Source organism: Prunus mume, linkage group LG7, assembly GCF_029339155.1.
Source record: "Prunus mume cultivar Tortuosa linkage group LG7, ASM2933915v1, whole genome shotgun sequence".
Taxonomy (NCBI): domain Eukaryota; kingdom Viridiplantae; phylum Streptophyta; class Magnoliopsida; order Rosales; family Rosaceae; genus Prunus; species Prunus mume.
Window position 1 is genome coordinate 6,545,506 of NC_142704.1, and position 22,962 is coordinate 6,568,467.

General features: G+C 39.0%; 6 protein-coding genes and 1 pseudogene across 9 annotated transcripts; 3 read left to right on the forward strand and 4 right to left on the reverse strand.

The window, feature by feature from the left end:
- The first annotated feature begins 124 nt into the window (after nucleotides 1-124).
- Nucleotides 125-2,168, forward strand: BIR6 (Pentatricopeptide repeat (PPR) superfamily protein). Its single transcript, XM_008241115.2, has one exon. The coding sequence runs from the start codon at nucleotides 173-175 to the stop codon at nucleotides 2,063-2,065; it is 1,893 nt and encodes a 630-aa protein (XP_008239337.2). The 5' UTR covers nucleotides 125-172; the 3' UTR covers nucleotides 2,066-2,168.
- Nucleotides 2,169-2,365: 197 nt separating this feature from the next.
- LOC103337940 (pachytene checkpoint-like protein) lies at nucleotides 2,366-6,002 on the reverse strand. Its single transcript, XM_008241114.2, has 14 exons — nucleotides 5,735-6,002; nucleotides 5,556-5,619; nucleotides 5,330-5,436; nucleotides 5,001-5,068; nucleotides 4,664-4,767; nucleotides 4,477-4,581; nucleotides 4,280-4,369; nucleotides 4,108-4,183; nucleotides 3,935-4,004; nucleotides 3,776-3,846; nucleotides 3,553-3,643; nucleotides 2,956-3,083; nucleotides 2,705-2,830; nucleotides 2,366-2,600 (listed from the first exon to the last, which is right to left on the reverse strand). The coding sequence occupies exons 1-14, from the start codon at nucleotides 5,865-5,867 to the stop codon at nucleotides 2,460-2,462; spliced, it is 1,374 nt and encodes a 457-aa protein (XP_008239336.2). The 5' UTR covers nucleotides 5,868-6,002; the 3' UTR covers nucleotides 2,366-2,459.
- Nucleotides 6,003-6,558: 556 nt separating this feature from the next.
- On the forward strand, nucleotides 6,559-7,347 carry LOC103337939 (uncharacterized). The gene has a single exon (XM_008241113.2). It carries the CDS (start codon nucleotides 6,667-6,669, stop codon nucleotides 7,102-7,104), a length of 438 nt encoding a protein of 145 aa, XP_008239335.1. The 5' UTR covers nucleotides 6,559-6,666; the 3' UTR covers nucleotides 7,105-7,347.
- A 1,590-nt stretch (nucleotides 7,348-8,937) lies between these two features.
- On the forward strand, nucleotides 8,938-11,492 carry LOC103337938 (pentatricopeptide repeat-containing protein At5g66520 pseudogene; annotated as a pseudogene). The gene has a single exon (XR_016128525.1). The product of XR_016128525.1 is annotated as a pentatricopeptide repeat-containing protein At5g66520 pseudogene (transcript).
- A 150-nt stretch (nucleotides 11,493-11,642) lies between these two features.
- On the reverse strand, nucleotides 11,643-15,256 carry LOC103337937 (serine/threonine-protein kinase STY13). Its single transcript, XM_008241110.2, has 7 exons — nucleotides 14,810-15,256; nucleotides 14,390-14,530; nucleotides 13,779-13,911; nucleotides 13,430-13,625; nucleotides 12,488-12,612; nucleotides 12,242-12,400; nucleotides 11,643-12,122 (listed from the first exon to the last, which is right to left on the reverse strand). The coding sequence occupies exons 2-7, from the start codon at nucleotides 14,524-14,526 to the stop codon at nucleotides 11,808-11,810; spliced, it is 1,065 nt and encodes a 354-aa protein (XP_008239332.2). The 5' UTR covers nucleotides 14,527-14,530; nucleotides 14,810-15,256; the 3' UTR covers nucleotides 11,643-11,807.
- An 809-nt stretch (nucleotides 15,257-16,065) lies between these two features.
- NBR1 (ubiquitin-associated (UBA)/TS-N domain-containing protein / octicosapeptide/Phox/Bemp1 (PB1) domain-containing protein) lies at nucleotides 16,066-20,227 on the reverse strand. 2 transcript variants are annotated; one of them, XM_008241109.3, is made up of 8 exons: nucleotides 19,948-20,217; nucleotides 18,563-19,241; nucleotides 18,108-18,376; nucleotides 17,886-18,009; nucleotides 17,541-17,792; nucleotides 17,228-17,377; nucleotides 16,518-17,075; nucleotides 16,066-16,400 (listed from the first exon to the last, which is right to left on the reverse strand). In XM_008241109.3, exons 2-8 carry the CDS (start codon nucleotides 18,767-18,769, stop codon nucleotides 16,302-16,304), a joined length of 1,659 nt encoding a protein of 552 aa, XP_008239331.2. In that variant the 5' UTR covers nucleotides 18,770-19,241; nucleotides 19,948-20,217; the 3' UTR covers nucleotides 16,066-16,301. The 2 variants fall into 2 exon arrangements, with proteins under 2 accessions (XP_008239331.2, XP_008239329.2); XM_008241107.2 differs by having other exon boundaries at nucleotides 18,108-19,241; nucleotides 19,948-20,227.
- Nucleotides 20,228-20,766: 539 nt separating this feature from the next.
- Nucleotides 20,767-22,853, reverse strand: LOC103337935 (uncharacterized). Of its 2 annotated transcripts, none has more exons than XM_008241105.3 (3): nucleotides 22,461-22,853; nucleotides 21,369-21,974; nucleotides 20,767-21,246 (listed from the first exon to the last, which is right to left on the reverse strand). In XM_008241105.3, exons 1-3 carry the CDS (start codon nucleotides 22,506-22,508, stop codon nucleotides 21,241-21,243), a joined length of 660 nt encoding a protein of 219 aa, XP_008239327.2. In that variant the 5' UTR covers nucleotides 22,509-22,853; the 3' UTR covers nucleotides 20,767-21,240. The 2 variants fall into 2 exon arrangements, with proteins under 2 accessions (XP_008239327.2, XP_008239328.2); XM_008241106.3 differs by having other exon boundaries at nucleotides 21,349-21,974.
- Between the last annotated feature and the right edge of the window lie 109 nt (nucleotides 22,854-22,962).

The window sequence follows — 22,962 nt, forward strand, 5'->3', positions numbered from 1 at the left end:
GAAAGTCTTACAAACACATGGGCCCCCCCATTTGGTTTCGACAAGCCCATGGGCTCCAATTTGGACACAACTCTATTCGGGTTGACCCGAAAAGGCTTAAACCCTGGAAATCCCCTAATTGATATCAGTGGCTTCTTCTGTGGTGTAGTCTCAGTGAAAAAGTTTAGCAGCCATGAATCGAGCAAAGGCAGCGTTGCTCAAAACCCTTGGCTTCGCCAACTCGCTCGTGTTGACCAGGTCCTACGTCACAATTCGGCCGATTTGTTCTCAGGTGACTCAATTCTCTCACCTCTCTCACTTTCATTCTGATCAATCATGCGGTTTTCATTTCCTCAATACCCATCAAAGCCTGTTCTTTTCCTCGGCCCCCAACTCGGTTTTGCAACTGGTTTTGGCTAACCAGTGGTCCGCTGAGTTGGAGAACGAGTTATCTGAGTCCTACCCATCACTGACCCACGATGCAGTTATCTATGTTTTGAAGAAACTGGATAAAGACCCAAAAAAGGCTTGGGATTTTTTCAACTGGGTCTGTGAGAAAAATGGTTTTAGGCCAAGCTCTTCGGTGTTTAACTTGATGCTTGGGGTTTTAGGGCACAAGGATTCAATGAAACAGTTTTGGATCACTCTGAGGCAAATGAAAGAGCAAGGCTTTTACATTGACGTGCAAACGTATTCGGCCATCGCAGAACGGCTTAAAAAGGGGAAGATGAATAATGATGTTGTGGCTTTCAAGCATTTTTTTGAAAGGATGATGCAAGATAATGCGACGGATGAGGTTGCGAAGAAGGTGGCCGATGTTGTTTCAGGGTCAGAGTGGAGTGCTGGGATTGAGAAAGAGTTGGGGGAGCTCAAAATTACGTTATCTGATAATTTTATCATAAGGGTATTGAAGGAACTTAGAATTTGCCCATCGAAAGCTTTGAGCTTTTTCCATTGGGTCGGTCAAAGTTCCGGTTATGAACACAATACTATCACATATAATGCAGTTGCAAGGATTCTTGCACAGGCTGACTCAATTGGGGAGTTTTGGAGTGTGATTGAGGAAATGAAGGGTGCAGGTCATGAACTGGATTTAGACACTTATATAAAGATTACGAGGCAGTTTCAGAAGAGCAAGATGATGGAAGATGCGGTGAAGCTATATGAGCTCATGATGGATGGCCCTTACAAGCCTTCTGTTCAGGATTGCAGCATGCTTTTACGGAGCATCTCAGCAAGTGATAAACCAGATTTGGATATGGTGTTTAGAGTTGCAAAGAAATTCGAGTCTGCAGGGAATACACTCTCTAAGGCTGTTTATGATGGAATTCATAGGTCTTTGACAAGTGCAGGGAGTTTTGATGAAGCAGAGAAAATTACGAAGGTTATGAGAAATGCAGGGTATGAGCCAGACAACATTACATACAGTCAGTTGGTCTTTGGACTTTGTAAGGCCAAGAGACTTGAAGAATCCTGCAAAGTGCTGGATGAGATGGAAGCAAATGGGTGTGTTCCTGATATCATGACTTGGACCATTTTGATTCAAGGACACTGTGCTGCTAATGAAGTTGACACAGCGCTGGTTTGTTTTGCAAAGATGATCGAAAAAGGCTGTGATGCTGATGCCGATCTACTGGATGTCTTGATAAACGGATTCCTTAAGCAGAGGAAGATAGAGGGTGCATACAAATTGCTTATTGAAATGGTGAATATGACTCGTTTAAGACCTTGGCAAGCCACATACAAAAATCTTATCGAAAACCTGTTAGAAGTTAGAAAACTCGATGAAGCATTCGCACTTCTTCATTTAATGAAGAAACAGAGCTACCCACCTTATCCAGAACCTTTTATCCAATATATATCAAAATTTGGTTCAGTGGAGGATGCTGCAGAATTTTTCAAGGCATTGTCTGTGAAGGAATATCCCTCGTCTGCAGCTTATGTCCATGTTTTCAAATCATTCTTTAAAGAAGGTAGAGACTCTGAGGCCAAAGAACTGCTTTATAAATGCCCTCATCATATTCGAAAGCTTGGTGAAATTTCCAAACTTTTTGGTTCTACAGAAGGCAAGCAGACTGCTGCTTGACATGTATTTGTTGTAGTAATGTTCATGGTCAACTACATGAACTGTAACGTCTGCTCATTTTTCAACACAATAGGAAATTAGCCTCTGTTTCTTGTTTTCTTCAGTGTTAGTCCATTTTGAAGTTATTCCTGTCTATTGATGCATATAGCCTACCATTTATGAGATCTCAGGAAGGGCGTGATGCTTCAAAAGAATATAGCCACTTCGATGTTTTTGTATGGCTTTCTTTTTTCTTTTTTTCTTTTTTGGGGGACAGATTATATGATAATTTTAACTATAATCTTCATCACAAAGGAAGGGAAGCTGCTAATGCTTTAAAATGAATTAGATTATAAGTCACAGTTTGCAGTAAGAATAAAAATACATTGTTCACAAGATGTGAAAATTAGTCGATTCAGTCAGGTAGCTCAGAACGCTCCCTCCTAGCCGTATCTATCATTGTACTCAGGAACTTGCTAGGGTCACAACCATAAGGACTTGCAAGAGCCGCATGCCCTAGGAATGGAAGCTTTCTTAAAGATCGTCCACTCAATCCCTAACCAAAGTAAAGAAGCAAAATCAACAATCAAATAGCTTTATAAAATACCAAAAAAAAAAAGAGGGACTAATTTAGAAGGCATTGAAGAATCAGTTCCTCACCTCACATGCTTCTGCTGTTTCAAGCAATAGCTTACACATGTGTAGTGTTCGGGCATCTTGAACCTCAGGCATATTCAATTTCTCTTTCAAGCTACCGTAGTTAGGAAGCATGAGGCTTTCACAATCCTAAAATTTACAATGTTCATTAGACAAGGCTTCAATTTGAAACTTCCACACATTAGCACTTAATGGCGAAGGTAATATATTAAAGCTTTAACAAAAATGGTATCTGAAGAAGGTAAGACATGTACCTCAAAATTTGATAAAATTCCTGTTCGTATAAGTTCCTGCAAGCAGGACCTTAGAATTTCATAACGCGCTTGCAGAGTTGGGGGACCGACATATGCTTTTATATCAGCTCGATCAACAAATGCAATATCTGCAACCCAATAAATGGTAAATACATAAATACTCAGATTCTTAGAGTTTTTCCTCCTTCGACACAGAAAATAAAATATATCATTGGGGAAAGAGCGAGGAGGATAAAAAATGCTCCCAGCAAACAAAAGAAAGAACACAAACAATAAGAAAAAATGAGAATATCATTCAGCTAAAAACTTTTATCCCAGCAAATAGGTTGGAAATTAGGGAATGCGGGAATCTGCTTCTGTAGCATATTAACATACAGCAATGCCTATCTATTTTTATAGCTCCTCAGAACCACAGTGGATTGGAGGCTGATGAGAATACTATCATAGGCAAACCACAAATAGGCTAAACCGTTTTATACAGTGAGAAACATACATAAACTCTTTCAAAGCTACAACTTTCCACTCTTAAAGATGAAAAATAGCAAGCAAACCCAGGGAAGTTCATTTACCATGTTAGGAAATTGATTACAGGCTTACCAATAGCAGCCGTTATGTTGGATGTTGTCAGAATTATCACATTCGGTGCTGATTTCAACTTGTCCAACTGAGTTAGCAGCGCATTCACTACCTGGCATGTCATTTTTTAGGTGCTATTTGGATTGGAAAATGAGCTACTGTGAACCATATCCAAAAAATTTCTCTATGTTCAATCAAAAAGCTTAGAAAGTATTCTAGAATAGGAGATGTGAGAGCATGGTACCCGAATAGAATCTGAAGGTTCAGAACCAGATAGAGCAGCTTTTCTAGCAGCAGCGAGGCTTTCAACTTCATCTGCAGCATCACCACATATATATAATCACAACCCAGATGGAAGAAAGATGACCATGAAATCAGAAATCAGAGTAAAATTAAATCTCACCAATCAAAACAAATACCAGATTGTTTTCCTCTTCTACCATCTCTTGAATTTTTTGGAAAAGCTTTGCAACCTAAGATTGAAAAATATTTTATACAAACTGCATATACAAAATCCCAACTCTTGTTTACAAAGAGCAGAAGCATCTTTCGAGAATTATAATATCAACTACGTACCAATTTTCCACTCTCGGAGAACCATTTACTGAATAAAGAATGTGCATTAACTTCAATCAATTGGCACTGTGGGTATCTGCAATGCATAAAGTAATGAGTCTGGAAATTTACGCACAGAGACTTCCATTTTAGTAATATATATTCGTCTGAACAAAACAATACATCAACAAACCTGGAGTTAAATCGAATAGATAGTTTTTGAGCCAGTGCTTTACATAAAGAGGTTTTTCCAGTGCCTGGAGGTCCATGTAAAAGAACAATGCTGCAAAGGGATAGAAACAATCATATCGGTGCTAAAGAGCAATTCCTCAATAATCATAAAATACAGGCATATGTGTATACAGATGAAATCAACAAACAAGTCCTTACCGATTCCATGACACAAGGAAAGGATTGACACCCTTCTCAGTAAAAAGCAACGCACTAGCTGCATACCGCAGCAACCTTTGCTTGAGACCAGATTCATAAATTAAGCTGGAAAGATAGAAGACCATGTCACAACATCAGTTTATCTCAACCTACTAATGGGGGAAAAAGTAATAAGTAGCAAATTAACCTTTCCCACATCCCATCAAATTCCTTCGCAGGAAGAATCCATTCATTAAAGGTAGAAGGTTGTCCATCGCCACTTACGTCCTCACATGCTCCCTCTTCGCTAAGCTGACAAAGCAAATACGAGAAAAAGATCAATACTCGAAACAGATATTGAGTCCCAAAGCAGTTCAGATGTCACGGGCAGTACCAACTCAGACAACCCTTACCACCAGGCACCAAATAAAGCAGAATTCTAAAAGACAATAGTAACAGACTGTTGCTAGTTAAAGATAAATAAACAAAAGCAAAGTAAACTGATACACCTACTGCCTATGCTATTTATGAGCACTGCAATTCACCTGAAAAACATGCACAACAGGCTTTACTTGCCAGAACAAAAGGATCTCATGGTTCTGCACCCACTCATCTACAAAAATAAACAGTTCAATAATCAGAACTGGTGAATATCTGAAAACTGCATCCTCCTCCTCCTCCTTTATATGGTTAGAAAAGAAATAAAAATAGTGCTGCAGTCAACTTTCCATTTTGTCAGATTAAAAAGTTCAGCTGATAAAAAGTTGCAATATTGAGCACAGCTGATCATCAAGTTTAAAAAATTTCTTCTCTTTTCCTTCAATATTTTATTAACCTCAGTGATCAAATTCATAGATAAAGAAAAAAAAAATACCCGTGTCACAAATACAGATTCTTTGCACATTTTCCGTCAGGAACTGATCGTCGGGCGGCACGGGCACAGGTCCATCAGTATAGCTTAAACTCCTCTTTTCAAGCATTCTAAGCATTTAACAAAAAGGAAACCAAAAGAGACGTTAAAACGAACATATAAGACTCAATTAAGATACAACTGAGAATCATTGCTCGAAAGTCAAGATTAATGGAGTTTAACAGCACACCTCTCAACGGCTGACCGTACATCGTCAATCCGAGCTGTGCTTGAGGGCTTGAGGGAGACTTCAACTGAAACCCACAATCAATTTTCTTTAAAGAAAGTAAATTTACAACTAAATCATCTACACAACCTCAAATTGGAACAATTTGAAACTCAAAATGATGAAGAGGAAGTCGAACGGACCTGAAACAAGTACTTTGTCAGGGGGAAGACTAGGAGAAGGAGCTGAGTCTACCGCGATGACGCCGTTTTGGTCCGGAATCTCGTTGTCTTGGGGGTTTTGCAGAGAGATCTCCATGGGACTGGGAGCACTCATTTTCGGGTTTAGGGTTTGAGAGACTATGAAGCGGAAAGCATCACACAGAGAATCGAGACCAGCTTGGAGGGGATGAGCCAAACCCTAGAGCCCAAAGAGAAATTCGGTAAATTGTTCTTCAAAATGGGCGGGAATATTTTGAAACTTCGTGTCCAGCAATTTATAATATACATTTTCTTTTTCAAATAAATTATATCTTTTTCTATTAGTTTTGTAAGATTTGATTTTTTATTATCTATACTAATCTCTCAGCAAGCGTTTCCGCCTTTGTGAGAGGTTTTTTAAAAAAATTATTTATTTTAGAATTAAAAAAGTTAAAAATTCATAATCACATTACCTTCTTTTTTTTATATAAATGAACTCAGTCATAGTGGGAATCACATCCGCTTCTAACCAACTCGACTAAGTCATATATGCAACGTTACTTTCTTTGTAACCATAGGTTTATTACGAAGTTAACCTTTTTAGTTCATAAAAGGGTTTACCTAATTAAATTATTAATTTTCTTAACTAGTTACATTTGTTTTCAAAATATAGACTTCAAAAAATATAAGAGAGATGTCTTTTCTTTGGTAGCACCATGAATGGAAATGGGGCCTTGCCCAGCCCACTTTGTATGCTTATTTTCCATTTTGTATGTGTTCACCTCACATGCCCATGAAAGATAAAATCATCTTGTCACCAAAAGGATGTGATTTGCCAACTTATCTCACTCTTTTCTAATGGTAGCGATGTGAGGCTCTAACTTTCCCAAGATAACATGGCCCATACAAGGCTTTGTTAGAGAAGAAAAACAACCATGAAGAAAAAGTTACAGCCTGGGGATGACAGAGAACTTGAAATTCTCAAGGCTGTGGCACAAGCTTGGTACAGCCACTCCAGCGGCTCTAGGCCCACGTCCGAATTTGATGCTCACCGGAGAAATTTCAGAGGCAGATTACCGTCTCGGTTCAAGCTCGAAGCGATGAGAAAGTCTACATCAGCTAGTAATCAGGCTAGTGGATATGCAGCATGGGACTTTGGGCAGTCACTATGGGATGCTTATGAGATTGTGGCCGTGTCCAAAAGGTTAGAGACTGGGTTATTCGTTGATGAAAATCCATTCAATCAGCTGGATAGTCAGACCCGAGTCATTAGGAGGCGTAGGGAGAGCAAGCACAGCCTCAGAAGTTTGTTTGATAAAATGTCTTCGAGGAGATTTAATGAGGCTGATGTTCCACCTGATAATGATACTTAATTCTGGTCCTTCTGTGAGGTTCTTTTCTTTCTTTTTTTTCTTGGCAGGATTTTCGTTCTTGTTAATGTGAATTGCAGCTCAATCTTACATTACCATCGCAATTTTCTTCTAATCTAGCTAACAGGGGAATGGGGTGGGGAGAGCTTATACTTGGGTCCTTGTGCATATAACTTTTTACACCAGAAGTACATTAAAAAGAGAAAAGTCTGAATGCAATTTTTTGTGTGTTTGTTTGTGTTGTTATGTGCTTAATTTGTTATGTGCCAGTGTACCTATGCTTAAAAATAATTCTCTTTTGCTTTTTTCCGAATTCCTCCATGTATTCTTTATGGCTTCTTATCTATGCTTTGTGTTTTGATGCTGCTGGTGGTTTGGTGAGATCTGTAGATGATTGATTTTGAAGTGACAAGATATGCAAAACTATATTCAGTTCTACCAGCTTTTATCATTACCTAAATAAGGCTTGGATCAATGCTTTCTTTTGGGGATCAAATACCCTACAAGTTGAGACCTTTGCTTTGGAATCTCTTCAGATGCATAGTCCAATTTGATCTTGAAAATGATAAGTTATTCCCCACATTATTGTGGTGCTGGTCCTGGAACCTGGTAGATGTCCTGCCATGGGCTTCAGATCAGGTGCTCAAAACAAAGATGGCATAAGACATGTGGAAAGCACGATTCGATTCGATATAAACATATTTTCCCCCACATCACGGTCCTCTTGTCATCTGATATCCCAATGAATTGGCTGAACTTAACTACTTTAGGTTGGTAGCTCAAGCCCTATGCTAGCCATACATATCAATATTGCAGCACTTGGCTGAGGCAGGGCTCAAGCAAGCCAGTTAATTTTTGGTACCCATGACCTATCAAAGAAAACCCTTCTGAAGGGCTCTTGGAGGCCATTTTTCTGCATAACTTGTACCTCTAGTAGTATTAGTATATGTATAGTCGTCCATTCCTTCAACTTCAACAGAAAAAGTTAAAGCAAATGGGAGGCCACATCTCTGATGTTCATACGGCCATTGCTTTGCTGCATTAATAACAATAGCAATATACCAGCAGTGGGGCAATAACAGCAAACATAACTGTAACTTTAACTTATTTATTTAATAAGGGAAATGCATTTAACTTGACAATGGCATCCTACTAAGAGCCAAGGAACTTCAGCATTTATAAAAGACAGGCACTTTATTTATGTAACTGGTGGTGTAGGGTAGCACACTAGTTTATGAGATACGCCTGCCAGTCATCCATGACCGACGCTCTCCGAAAGCCTTAACGCGGTTTGAAGGTCTTCCACTTGCACAATTCAAATCCCTTGTGGTTGCCCTGGATGAAGCCGTCAGCTTGAACATCGATGGTTTCCTCAACTGACTTGACCTCAGGGATGCGCTGATTTTGCTGGTGACCGCCATAGTCCTCTCTTACACTGGCCTGGTTGTTGAAAAGGGTCTGGCCATAGTGAGGGACTTCAGTGAGAACACTAGGGGCTCTTGCAATCCTTTGAAGATGAGAATAATAATCTGAGCCATTCTGGCGCTTGGTTGGGTTCTCGTAATTTCTGCTCATTGTTCTGCAATCACAAGTTGAAAGTATTAGGAGCATTGAGCTTCAATTTATAGACAGAAATGCTTTGCCTTTATTCTAAAACGATAAGTGTGGCATCTAATTCTCCATATTTTTGTCTATATCAAATTGATTCAAGCATATGAATCTAATAACGCTGGAAGGAGGTGAGCCTAAAATTGGATATTTTTTCTTCTTTTTCAAGCTTACATCCTCCAAAGGCATAATATATTAATGGGTCTCAAGATTTGTCTCCATCATGATGTTAAATTCCTAAACTTTCTCAAAGCTTAGCTGGCCTTCAATACCACACTAGATTTTTACATTAGAATCTTGAAAAATGAGCAATTTTTTCTTTGATTTAGTAAATTCTTATTTGAATGTGTGGTCCGAATTCAGTCGAAAAACATAACATACCAAATAAGCTGCAACATCTCATTTTTTTGCATATACTACTATTATAGCCACGCTATTATCGTGACGGGACGATTTAAGAGCTTGACAAATAACCCATATTGAGCAAAATGGCATTGACAGCCTTTCCTATCTCTCCCGCCAAACCCTTAACTGCCATAACGACCATTTCCCAATTCCCACACAATCCTAAAACCCTAATTCTCCAACAATGCAAAACCACCAGAGACCTCAACCAAGTGCATGCCCACCTGATCAAAACCCGCCTTCTCCTCAACCCCGCCATCACCGAAAACTTCCTGGATTCTGCCGCCATACTCCTCCCCAATGCCATGGACTATGCTGTCTCCGTTTTTCACAACCTCGACGAACCCGATACTTCGGTTTATAACATTATGATAAGGAGCCTCACATACAAGCAGTCCCCTCTTGAAGCCTTTCTTTTGTTTAAGAAAATGCAGGAAAGCTCGGCTGAACCCGATGAATTCACTCTTTCTAGTATATTGAAGGCTTGTTCTAAACTAAGAGCATTGAGAGAAGGAGAACAGATTCATGCCCACATTGTGAAATGTGGGTTCAAGTCAAATGGGTTCGTTGAGAACACTTTGATTCATATGTATGCAACTTGTGGGGAACTTGAGGTTGCCCGCCGTGTGTTTGATGGATTGCCAGAAAGGGCTCGTATGGCGTGGAATTCGATGTTAGCAGGTTACATGAAGAACAAGTGTTGGGACGAGGTGGTGAAGCTATTCCATGAAATGTTGAAACTGGGTGTTGGGTTTGACGAGGTTACATTGATTAGTGTTTTGACAGCATGTGGAAGACTGGCCAATTTGGAACTGGGAGAGTGGATTGGTGACTATATAGAGGCAAATAGACTCAAGGTTAACATTGCTTTAGTCACTTCTCTGGTTGATATGTATGCTAAATGCGGTCAGGTAGAGACTGCAAGACGATTCTTTGATCAAATGGATCGAAGAGATGTTGTTGCTTGGAGTGCAATGATTTCTGGTTATAGCCAAGCAAATAGATGCAGGGAGGCTCTTGATCTGTTTCATGACATGCAAAAGGCAAATGTGGATCCCAATGAGGTTACCATGGTTAGTGTTCTTTATTCGTGTGCTGTCCTTGGAGCTTTGAAAACTGGTAAATGGGTTGAGTTTTATATAAAGAAGAAGAAACTGAAGCTCACTGTTAATCTTGGAACTGCACTAATTGATTTCTATGCAAAATGTGGGTGTATAGATAGTTCAATTGAAGTATTTAATAGGATGCCTTCAACAAACGTCTTCTCCTGGACAGCACTAATTCAAGGTCTTGCTAGTAATGGACAGGGAAAAGGGGCTCTTGAATACTTTAAATTGATGCAGGAGAAGAATATAAAACCAAATAATGTGACTTTCATCGCAGTTCTTTCTGCTTGTAGTCATGCAGGTCTGGTTAATGAGGGTCGAAACCTTTTTACCAGCATGATTAAAGATTTCGGAATTGAACCAAGGATTGAGCACTATGGTTCTATGGTTGATATATTGGGTCGAGCTGGGTTGATAGAAGAGGCATATCAGTTCATCAAGAGCATGCCTATCCAACCCAATGCAGTTGTTTGGAGGACATTATTTGCTTCATGCAGAGCACATAAAAATGTTGAAATTGGTGAAGAATCATTAAAACACATAATCAGTTTGGAGACCCCTCATAGTGGAGACTACATTCTGCTATCAAATATTTACGCATCAGTAGATAGGCGCGAGGATGCTATTCAGGTGAGAAATCAAATGAGAGAAAAGGGAATAGAGAAGGCTCCGGGATGTAGCCTGATTGAGTTGGATGGAGTGATTTATGAGTTCTTTGCTGAGGACAAAGCATGTCCACACTTGGAGGAGGTTTACAATGCAACTCACGACATGATGAAACGGATTAAGGAAGCTGGTTATGTGCCCTACGCAGCAGATGCAAGACTAGATGCAGAAGAAGATGATAAGGAAGCTTCAGTATCCCACCACAGTGAGAAGTTGGCCATTGCCTTTGGTCTAATCAGAACACTTCCTGGAACTACGCTTAGAATATCTAAAAATCTTAGAGTTTGTACGGACTGCCACAATGCAACAAAGATGATATCAAAGGTATTTAACAGACAAATTGTTGTTAGGGATTGGAACCGCTTCCATCATTTCAAAGAAGGGTCATGTTCCTGCAATGACTATTGGTGAATTCTACAACATGTCTTGTATTTGAGATGTAGTCTACAGGCGTTTCTAGTGCATCCTTAGTCCCAGCCATGCAATTCCTAAAATGTTTTAAGATATTTTTGAATTAAAGCAAATTTTCCAGTTAGTGTAATTCACGTTCATGATATTGATTGAGCCAATTCTTGGGATGCAATTCAAATTGTCAGTTGGATAAAATTACGTCCAAAGTTTAAATTTAAGCATCACAATGAAACCCAGCTCCAAACTATTAGCTACTAGATGTTAAAATATCGAATCGCAGGTAAGATCCTACATGTTGACTAGATCCAGTGGAACATTCAATAGATACAAAGTGGGGAATTCATCTGACAATTGAACTTGATGAGCATTGATTTTGATCAGCTTAAACATTTACCATGTTAACAAAATGTACTTAAATCGGACTAGATTCTATTGTTTAGGAGCCCTCCGAACATTATTGACCCGAAGGAAGGGCAGAGGTTATAGATCTTCTCATCAACTAATCAGCACTCAATAACACTGGTTAAAGCAGAAGAAAAATCCTTTTGGCTTGTCTTCCATTTCTCCTTTGGGTGTCTCCCCTGAGCCATCGCGTGCTGCCATCAAGGAGCTTGTGCCAGGAGACTCCGGTGGCAAGACAGTGTTCTCAGTGAAAATTCGAGATGGAATTGCAGGTTCAGGAGGAGATATGGTGTAAAGATAATCAAGTAGCATTTGAATTATTTGGCTGAAATTAGGTCGGGCATTTGGGTCCTCCTGCCAGCAGGAAGTTAGGATGATATTCAATTCCTCCGGGAGGTTCTCATCAGCACTAGGCCTCACATTCTGAAATGCAAAATAACCCTTACATCATCAGTAAAACTTAGCAGTACCACAAGCATTTTGGAAAGTAACTAAAATAATTACAATGGGAAATATCGTATAGATGGGGAAGATATGTTTACTTTAAATGCAGCTGCATATGCTGCCTGGAGATTTGACATGCCTTCAAAAGGCAACTTGTTGTGTAAGAGTTCCCACAAAACGATTGCGAAGCTATAGGCATCCACTTTATGGTTGTAATGCTTTCCCTCTCCCTGCCTTAATGTAACAGTACTGTACAGCTGCAAGCAAATAGGTAAAGCAACTCAAATAAGCTGGTGATTTTATGCATGACGATACACAAGAGAGCTGGGGAAGGAGTGCAGTACCTCTGGAGCCATCCAACGGTATGTCCCAGTTTCTGCAGTCATCATCTCTGTTAATGACTCTTCTCTTGCTAACCCAAAATCTGCTAATTTAACTGTTTTGTGGTCTGCAGTCAAGAGTAGGTTCTCTGCACCATAAAAAATGTAAATAATAAATAAGCAAATGAGTAAAAAGGTATCGCGCAGGAAACTTTACACTTTCAAAACACAGCAACTAATTCAGCCAACCTCATCAATGCATTAACTAATACCAATGGCAGACCAGTCATTACTTTGAAAAAACAAAACAAGACAATAATAGTGTAAGTGTGAGATATTTCTAACTGAACCCATCTTCTTTAAGTAGCTAACTATACATATTTTCCAAATAAATATAAATAATGCACAAATGCACACTTTGAAATGTAACAAATGGTTCACCCATCCACATCAATGCATTAAATCATGCTATATACAAAGAAATCATTCAACAAACAGAAACTATCTTGTTTGAAGGGCCATCTTCCTAAAGTATAATGCAGTCAAAATTGGCAACTTAAATATAAGACTATAACATTTCAGAAAGGAAAACCCAGGTGAAGGTATCACCCGCAGTGACGAAATTTTTCGTGGTAATGCAAACAAGGACAAGAGTTATTAATAATTTAATACCAAAAGAAAGTTGGGTGATTGAGCAGTTATGGCAGACATAAGTCAGAAGATATTGATTACATACAAAATAAATATGACAATACAGAGTCATCAGAATTGGTCAGTCATTATTAGAGAAAAATACAAGACAAGAAAAAGAAAAATGTAAACAGAGAACTACATCGCTACTTCAGAATAAAGAACTTATCTATAGAATGTGATCTAATTCTGATACAGTTTGTGAATCTAAACCTTCTGCAACCTAATCACACCTATTGAATTCAAAGGGGTTAAAACTGGGAAGGGAAAAGTTACCAGGCTTCAAATCACGGTGTATAATCCCATGAGAGTGCAAGCACTCCATTGCACGAGCAATATCGAGTGCAAAACCAACAGCAACGCGTATGTCCAAGCATCTTGGCCGCATGTTCAGACAATATTTACGCAATGTACCTCCCAGTAAAAGCTCAGTAACAATCACCATTACTGGCTCCTTGCAGGCACCAATAAACTGTTGAGAGGCAAGGTAGTTTTATTTATGTTGACACACAACAATATGATATTTATGACTACATAATCTGACTATTGTCACCAGTCACCACAATGATTTACAAACTATAGAACTTAGGCAAATGACCACCATAATTTTCAAATTAAATCCAACCTTCACTAAATTTTTATGTTGAACTCTAGACAACATTGCAACCTCTCTGGCAAACCGTCCTTCTCTCTTGGCGATCTCCTCCGGAGTTTCTCCTCTATGAACAACTTTAATTGCAACAGTCTGGTTTTTGTATCTGATTGGAATCCAAAAAGCCGAAATATAATGGAATGAGATAACTGCAGCATAACAGGACGCAAAATTGAACTATAATTACTTGCAATCTAATTGCTTAAAAACTCAATTTTTGTGCTCAAACCAAATTCATCGGCAACTACTGAGGTACAATTCAGTGAAAACTTAACCGTTTCTAGGATCCTACCGGAATAGATTACATGTTCAGCAGAACCCCAAATATAGCTGAGAATGCAAACACAAAAAAGAAAAATGCAGAAAAGATATGACTATTCCCAGAAAAGAACTTAATGGTTTGTCGAATCTAAAGAAAGATGGCCCAAAAACTTGCAAATCTAAACATATTTTTCTCAACTAACAGAAATGGCAAGCCGCAGAAATGACATTGCCCAAAATCAAGACACACAAGGTTTTCACTTATGCAAACCAAACAATTGAAGTGAGAAAAATCGAAACTTAAGTAAAGCTACACAACTTACTTGCCCTCATACACTTTGGCATGAGCTCCCTCTCCAATTCTTGGCCCAACGAACAGATGCTTAGGATCAATCAGCCATTTTGCATCCAATCTGAACTCATCAGCATTAGCTGAGTAAAACCTACTCCCAGATTCCATCTTTCTATACAAGGAAATAATTCAACATCAAAATCTAGGAATGAACTCTAGCACCCATCATCCATGTCATAGCAAAATCATATATGCTCAGAACCCAAAAGGGAAAGCTTTGAAAAGATCATTGATTAAGGCTGTGGATGGATAAGCTGACATGAAAGAGAGAAACTAAACAAGACATGTTGTGCAGCAGAGCGGGTTGCAGTGTGTGTTGTGCCTGCTAAACACATCTCAAGAATAAAAGGCCCAGAGCTCAAAACTCACAGGAGGTACTGGATAAACTTACATGTCTTTAGAGGAGGCAAAAGCATGGAACCCCACATGTTCTACCAGAGAGAGATTGTGACAGCAGACCCCAAAACAAAAGCTCAATGCCCAAAGAGATTTTTCTTGAAAGCTTTTATGGGGAAAAGAGAAAGATCCTTCAGAAAGGCAAACCAGGAAAGGGAACCAATAAGCAAGCTCTTCCCAGTGAGAAGAACTAGAGTAGTTTCATTAAAATTCCATGGCCATCATTGAGATTAATTAAATGGGTTTGATGGGTTTATAAGTTTAATTAATCTCCGAGGGCACAGAACTTCAGTCTTGATCTGCAGACGGAATCATGGAAGGGGATTGAGTCTATGTTTCAACTTTTAAGAATTTGGAGAGAGAGAGAGAGAGAGAGGGAGAGAGTAATGAATATTGTAGTTCAAGTCTGTGGGAGCCATCCAATAAATTAATCAAGAGCACATGGAAACTGATCTTGCCAACATGGGGGGTAAACTTGTAAAGCCCTGAATAAGAAGACTAGAAGAGCCTGGACTGGACTACCTTTGGTCTACTTGTACTTCACTTCAATGGAAGATAGGCTTTGACTGAAACAAAGATGATATAGGAATTCATTAGGCTTTGACACCAACCATTTTGGTACCACATTGTGATGGAAATCTAAGAAGAACAAAACCATAATTGGGATTTGCTTATGCCTTTAAATTTGAAGATGGTCTAATTATGATGCATTTACAAGTTTGGCACATCAAACCCAAAATCCACCATCAACCGTTACTCAGACAATTGGTGAAGGCATTTCAATGTTTTTTTTAACTACAAGCGATAGTCTAAACTACGGGAATGAAGATTTCACACACACAACACTCAGATATCATGGAAGTTAGAATTGAGACCTCTTATCTATCAGTGCGCTTTTTCACTGTGCTAGACCCATTGCCAGCCATTTCAGTGTTGATGCATTTCACTATTGGACAAATCATTATATTTCTTCCACCTCACAAAGGAGGGAAAACTGTGGCAGCTAATGCTGCTGAGGGGTTGGGGGCAGTTAAAAAGAGGAGAGGCAATCGGTGGTAAAGGAGAGGAGAGAGAGATGTTGCAACATCGACTATAAAAGGAGAAAAAGGATAAGTTGCTTCAACCGTTCAAATTGCCGTGCAAGACTGGTAAGTTCCAAAATGCACACGAGACGGCTCAGCGACGAGACCCTTTAATTGCCCAACCAAACTATAAACAAAATTTCTACCAAAAAAAAAAACTATAAATAAATAAATAAAAATGATAGGCAACATCCATAAATATGGTAAATTTAAATCCATAACTTAGATATCAGCATAAATACTAAATACATGATTACATACTAAGCAAAAGAAGCACATGGTCCAAAGCAAAGCATCACATCGCATGGCAAATGCCAGTCCATTATTTCTGATATATATATATATATATATATGTACTATTTATAATAACAAGACTTATTATTATTAGTAGTTGTTGTCTTTCATCTAAAGCTTCTCCCCATTGATGAGATCCATAACCACACGCTTTATGCTCCCATTGTTCTTCACAAGCAGCTTCTTGTTCATTTCAGCATCGCAAAAGCCCTGCACAAAAGCGATCACTATTCAGAACTTATGGCTCTGAAAGTCTCACATACACCAAAAACTATAAAGAGAGACAAAATGTCCAATACTTCATCATGCTTGGCTTGGACAACTTACCATTTCCTGCAGCTCTTCAAGGATAGGATCCCAGTCAGCAACGTCACATAGGTCATCCACAGACTGCTCCAGGTTATACTCATTCCTACGCAGAATCTCCTTGTTCAAATTGACCTGCTTAAACCCCATCTCCTCAAGCTCCTTTAGGAGGGTGTCTTCCTTGCCAGTATTTGAACTGGTCCCTTTAGATGATGTTGGTGCATTGACGACAGGTGCCGATTTGGGGGAGGGTGGTGCTGATTCAAAGATATCAACAGTCGGATACGACACAGTTGAATTCTGCGGCTCAGTAGGTGCTGAACCACTGTGGCCAACCAGCAAGTTATCATTTATAGGGAAGTGGAGCTCCTGGTCATTTTCAGGCTGTTGATGAGGCATGAGCTTCACTGGCTCCTTAACTGAGCTGGAGCCAGAGGGCTCGATAAAGTCATTTCCAGCAGCTGGTTTAAGGTTGACATCTATTTTTTCAGGTTCTTTAGAACCACAAATCTCAGGAGGAAGATTCAGGTTCAAACCTTGAAAGCTCCCAAAGAATGAATCCTTCAAGGAAGCATCAACCTGCACAGGAGGCCAAAAGATAAGTAAATTTGTCCAACTACTATGGGCCTCAGATGTAAAGTTACTCTGGGAAGCATCCGCCCGAATGGATAATTAAAGTGAAAGTCATCAAAAGGATCACAATCATATCTGATTTGTAATGAGGAAAATACCTGGATAAGAACCCAAACACGTTGCCCAAACTTTTGTCCTGATGGAGATGCCATCCTCCAATACGAGATGTATCTACCAGGTGACTCAGGTGCAGTAAAATCAACAGCAACGTCAAGTTCATAGTCAGCAGACACACCATGAGAAGGAATCTGAAAAGAATCAAGATATTTTAACAAAAAACACAAAACAAAGAATTGAAATGGAAGTGGACGAAAATTGGCATGTAAAAGTCAAGAAATATGGAAAGGAAATAAATAAGAAACTAATATACATTACTCAAGCAATTCCAGAAAACTGTCAAAGTTATGCTACCTCTATCTCAACTGAATCTGATTTGCTAAATCTGTCTCCCCCAATCCACATGAGCTGTGTTCCTTGAGGCCAGATCAAACCACCAGTGTTGCGCATCCGCCATATTTTGGTAAATGGAGTAGATGGGGCTATTAAGGTACCATCCATCACGTTGACATCCAATACGAAGCGGCTGTCAAGCTTAGGACGGCCTGATTTCATACTACAACCTCTCAAGATTTTTGGCAATACTGGAGGACCAACCCATGGAGGCTGTCATTGAAGATAAAAAGAAAAGGTCAAATTCCATGATAAAAATAACAATGGTATAAAAAGCAGAAGATAACATCTTGGGAATCTACACACCTGCTCATACAACCCCTTGAAGGGCCGTGGATGCCGATACGACACAGGGTGGTCAATTCTAATGTAATCACCCGCATTACCCATACTTGAATAACAGATACGGCAGAGGTCATAATCTTCTTTCCTGCAGAAAGCAAACCAGAAATAACATCAATTATGAGAAATCAATAATGTTTCGTTACCATCTTAGCATCAGAGATATAATTAGTTTTTCATCCTTACACTACGGACTTGAACCGAGGACCAATTATTGGATGACAACCACATCCATCACAGCGAACTCCTGTGTGGAACATGCCACCCATTGCTTCAGAGTGATTCCTTTTAAAAGGAATACGTCGACATACAGAAGGATTGGGTGACTGGTTTGCAATTGCAGTCCCTGTAAATGGACATTCGTTGAAATGATTGCTGCTCATATCATTAATCACACTTTCAGGGATAGCAGAACTTGTAGATGCACCACAACCAAGAGACTTCTCGAAATTTTTCTGTGGAAGGTAAAAAAGACTGTTAAACTCCTTAGTCTCCTTCCTGTCATCACTAGTGTGAAGACTTGATCCCACTGGTGCACAATTCACTGGTGCAGGTCCAGATGGATTAAAATCAGTAGGAAGGGAATTGAGATCAACAGTAGCATGGCAAGGTGGAACCGACAACCCCACATCCTTACTCACATTCACAGCGCCCATTGCCTGACTTTTTTTGGAGCTTGATTCCTCAAATGCTGACTTCAGGATGGGTCCTGACTTGCCATCATCCTTCACATCATTTAAATTAGCGGCAGCTGATGGAGCCAAAGGGATCTTCGAGAAACCACTCTGTGTGGCTGAATCTCCACCGACCGGAACTTGGGAATCTGGAATCAAGTAGGATATCCCCATGTTTGAAAAGCGGTCAACAAGATCTGCAAGCACTGGACTAGAGGATTCGGCCTTTGAAGCCAACTCAAGGTGCAACTTAGAAACAAATTCACGGAGCGGCTCTGGCAAGGACTTCAAAACTTTCAGCAGCACCAGTTTTGAAATTTAGGGTTGGAGATGTGCCTTTGGGAGACCTTAATGGAGTAGAACTTCCACTTGATTTGGCATATGACTTGCCAGCTTTGTCATTGTTCATATGTACATCAATTCTCAAGAACTTCAACTGCTGCCTCACTGCATCACGCAGATCATCATCATCAACAAGAGTTACTATATCTCCATCTTCATCAATGTACGTCATAGCAATGTCAGCATCAGGATGGAAATTGAAAAGACTGAAGATTTTCGCTCGCAGTCCACCCATGTCAAGATCCAGTTGATCACTCTCATCAACACGAGCATTGAAACGCCTCAGTGTATCCCCATACTTAACCTTCAAAACATCCAGTGACATGTTAGTACATTCAAAAGTAACCAAATAACCACAAAATGTAATTTGATGGCATCATATGCTTTCAACTCATTTACGACAGTAACAAACAGTTAGCTATACAACATCCCAATATTTGGCTAGAACATTTTTAAAAATTTGAAAACAAAACATTTATCATCCGTTAAGGGCGTCTGGTAATTGTATAACATGATGTCATCATCTAGCGTGGAAAAAGACTCGATGCTTAGCTATTACCATGATGACACAAAAAGAAATCAAAATTGACCATAGACTATGAAAACACTAACAAAATTTCCTAAATTCAAACCATCTACAATCAAACCAATCGAGGTAAGCTTAACAAAAACTGCCACCATTGAGCCCCATCTATGGTTGGCCAGTTAGCGGTCCGATCATTCAGAAAACGAACAATTTCCCAGAAATGAAGAAAACAGTCAATCTAATAAAGCTACCAAGATTCAGAAAACTCAATATTCGAAATCATAATTTAATCCACCCTCTCCAATTAGGAAAAACAAACATAGATTCTTCAATCTATAGCCCCGTTCCATCCCCGAGTTCAGTTCCATGTCAAATTTAAATTCCACTGCCTTCCCCCAGACATTTCATGTTAACGAAAAAGAGCAAAAATAAACCCAATAGGCAAAAAATCAAATTCTATCATAAAAGTTACTAAAAATCGTACCTTGATAACCTTGGTTGACGCCATAGCTCCAGAGAACAAGCAGAGAACAAGTGTTCTGCAAATCCAATCTAAAAGTAAAATCCTAACCCTAACCCTAGATGATATAGAACCGTTGAGAACGAGAAAATCGTAGGTTATATCGGAGCCGAAGCGTACCCGTCAGCCGCTATTACCGCCTCTCTTTCTCTCTCTACCTCCTCTGCAAAACGAAAGCATTGATACGCTGTGTATTTATAAATCACTTTAGCTTAGCGAATAAGAAAATTAGACTGACTTTTGGCTTTCTTCTCGCCAAAGATAGTTGCGGATTTATTAAGGACCGGAAATAATCTGCTGGTTACGAGACCATCGTAAATATTTGGAACCTCACACGTGGATTTATAGCACTGGTTGCTGTTTAATTTGTTTTTCCAGACGCCACATGTATTGATGTAGCTATTCTTTTTTCCTTTTTGTTGGTCTTGGAATGTAGCTTTTCTTTTTCTCCTCTAAATTTCACCCATGCGTGTGATTCTATTGTTGGGAAAATTCTTGGGTGTGAGGTTTAATTGTTGTATAGTGTTACTAATTTACGTGATATAATATGGGTTGATAATGAATTTATATATCTTATATCAAGGTATAATATTAATATATAAAATACGTGTTATATAATGTAAGTGAACTGTAACACCACATAACGATCAGACGTTTTAAACTCAAATCTTGATAAATATACAATTATCAAGCACGAGATAATGAAAATGGGATGAGAGAATAATGATGTTGACTTTGTATATATTTTTCCTTTTTGGATAATTTGGGAGTCTAATGTAGAAGTTGTAGGGTAAAACACTTCCTCATCACAGTTTGATTTGAACACACTTCTTTTTGGTATTTTACAAAACTGTAATAATATAATAACAAACCTCGACCAAACGTTTATTCCAATGGTTACAGAACATCTAATTGGAAGCCAGCATGTAATTTCAAAGCCACACAATGCACAAAAATTTGCAAGGGCAACTCCAGAGAGTAAAAGAAAATCAACTCATATTAGAGAGAGAAGAGAAAAAAGCTATCTTATTCCAACCAATCAGCTTCCTTGACACCTTGTGAACCATTGGCCATCAGACTCAAAATTGCTGCACTAGCCAAAGCAACAAGGCCTCTTTTTATGAGCACAACCCTGACCAAGCACAATGTGGTCAATTTGCTCAAACATCCCCTTTTGGAGACACAGGGAGGTTAATCCTAATGTAATCAGTCACATTACCCCGACTCATAACACAGAATCGACAGAGGCTATAATCTTCAATCCTGCAGAAAACAAACCAGCAAAAAAAAAGGCATCAGTAAAAGAGTTCAACCATGTAACCATGTTCCATCAGCAGCTTATTGACAATTTGATCAGAGACATACACAATAAGTTCCTTCCTTACACTATCGACTTGAACCGGGATCCAAGTATTGGATTGCAACCACAGATGCTGCAGCGAAAACCCGTGGCACATCATACCACCTACGGCTTCAGATTCAAGACATGCCACAGTTGGAAAAACAGGGTGATTATAATGTGGAGGAGCATTGCTTCTGCTCATATCTTCATTATGATGTGGAGGAGAAGCAGAACTTGTGCTAGTAGCCTTGTTGGTCTCCCCAGAATCAGCAAGGAGATCAAGATCATCAAAATAATCGGGGTAAGGTTGAACCACCATCTCCGTATCACTTGTCACATTAGCAGCATCCTTCCCTTGACTTTTACTTCTTTTGGAACTTGAATATTTACCAACATCTTTTTCATCATTCATCAGTACATCAATTCTAAAGGACTTAAGACGCTGCCTCATTGCATCTCGCAGATCATCATCGTCCACGAGAGTTACTACATCCTTGTCTTCGTCGATATATGTTAGGGTAATGTCAGCACCAGGTGGAAGGTGAAAAAGACCGCAAATTTTTTCCCTCAATCCAGCCATGTTAAGATCAAGTTCACCATTCTTATCAACAAGAACTTTGAAATACCTCAGTTTGTCCCCAAGTTTAACCTTTAGCACAACCAGCAACTTGTTAGAAACATTCAAAAGCAACCAAATAAATACATAACACAATTTGAAAGATCAAAACTTCTGACTGATTCAATATGACCAACAAAACTTGTACAAATGGAAAACAAAATCAAATCTGTCTCCAAATTCTGTAAGTGCAAACAATTTCTTTTCCAAATTTGACCCACCTCTAACCAAAAACTAATCAGATTTAGTCAGATCAACCCTTTTCACCATTGAACCTCATGTAAGGCCGGTAACGATCAAACTTTTCAAAAAGATGAAGTCTTTCCCAGAAATTATCAAAATTATCAATCTGGGATGCCAAGGATCAAAATTCCATATTCAAAATTATCAATCTATAAACTCAATTCTATGTCAAATTTTACAAATTCTCATCTCTTTCCCAAACTTTTCTCAACAATCAGATAAAGCATAACAAACCCTACTTGAAACTAAATAAATTAAATTAAATTAAATTCTTACCTTGGAAGTTCCAAAATATCGCACCTTGATAACTGTGGTGGACGCCATAGCTCCACCATAACAAGGTAACAGATAGACAATGAAGAAAAGAAAACATTGAAGTTGGAGAAAATAAATCAGAGACTATAAAGATTTCTAAGTCTTTGAGCCCTTGACTTTTAAAAACTTTACCTTTCATGGATTGTTCACATAGGGCGGCAAAAGAATATTATGAGACAATATATGGGATATCACTGGCGTCAACTTTTTCTCTTTTTGTATACAATTGGCGGCAAAAAAGATGTAACATACTTTGGATTATTTATTGGTAACACTTTTTATTATTTAAATTAACAATTAGGTCACCAATGAGGGTTAGTTGAGTTGGTAAGGATTGTTATCTTCGATATCCAGGCCTAAGCTCGAGTCCCGTAAAAACTCAAAAAGGGGCTAAGTCCTCAAAGAGAGCTTTCCTAAACTTTTGAGAATTTTAAAAAAAAAAATTAACAATTGGGTCCCAAAA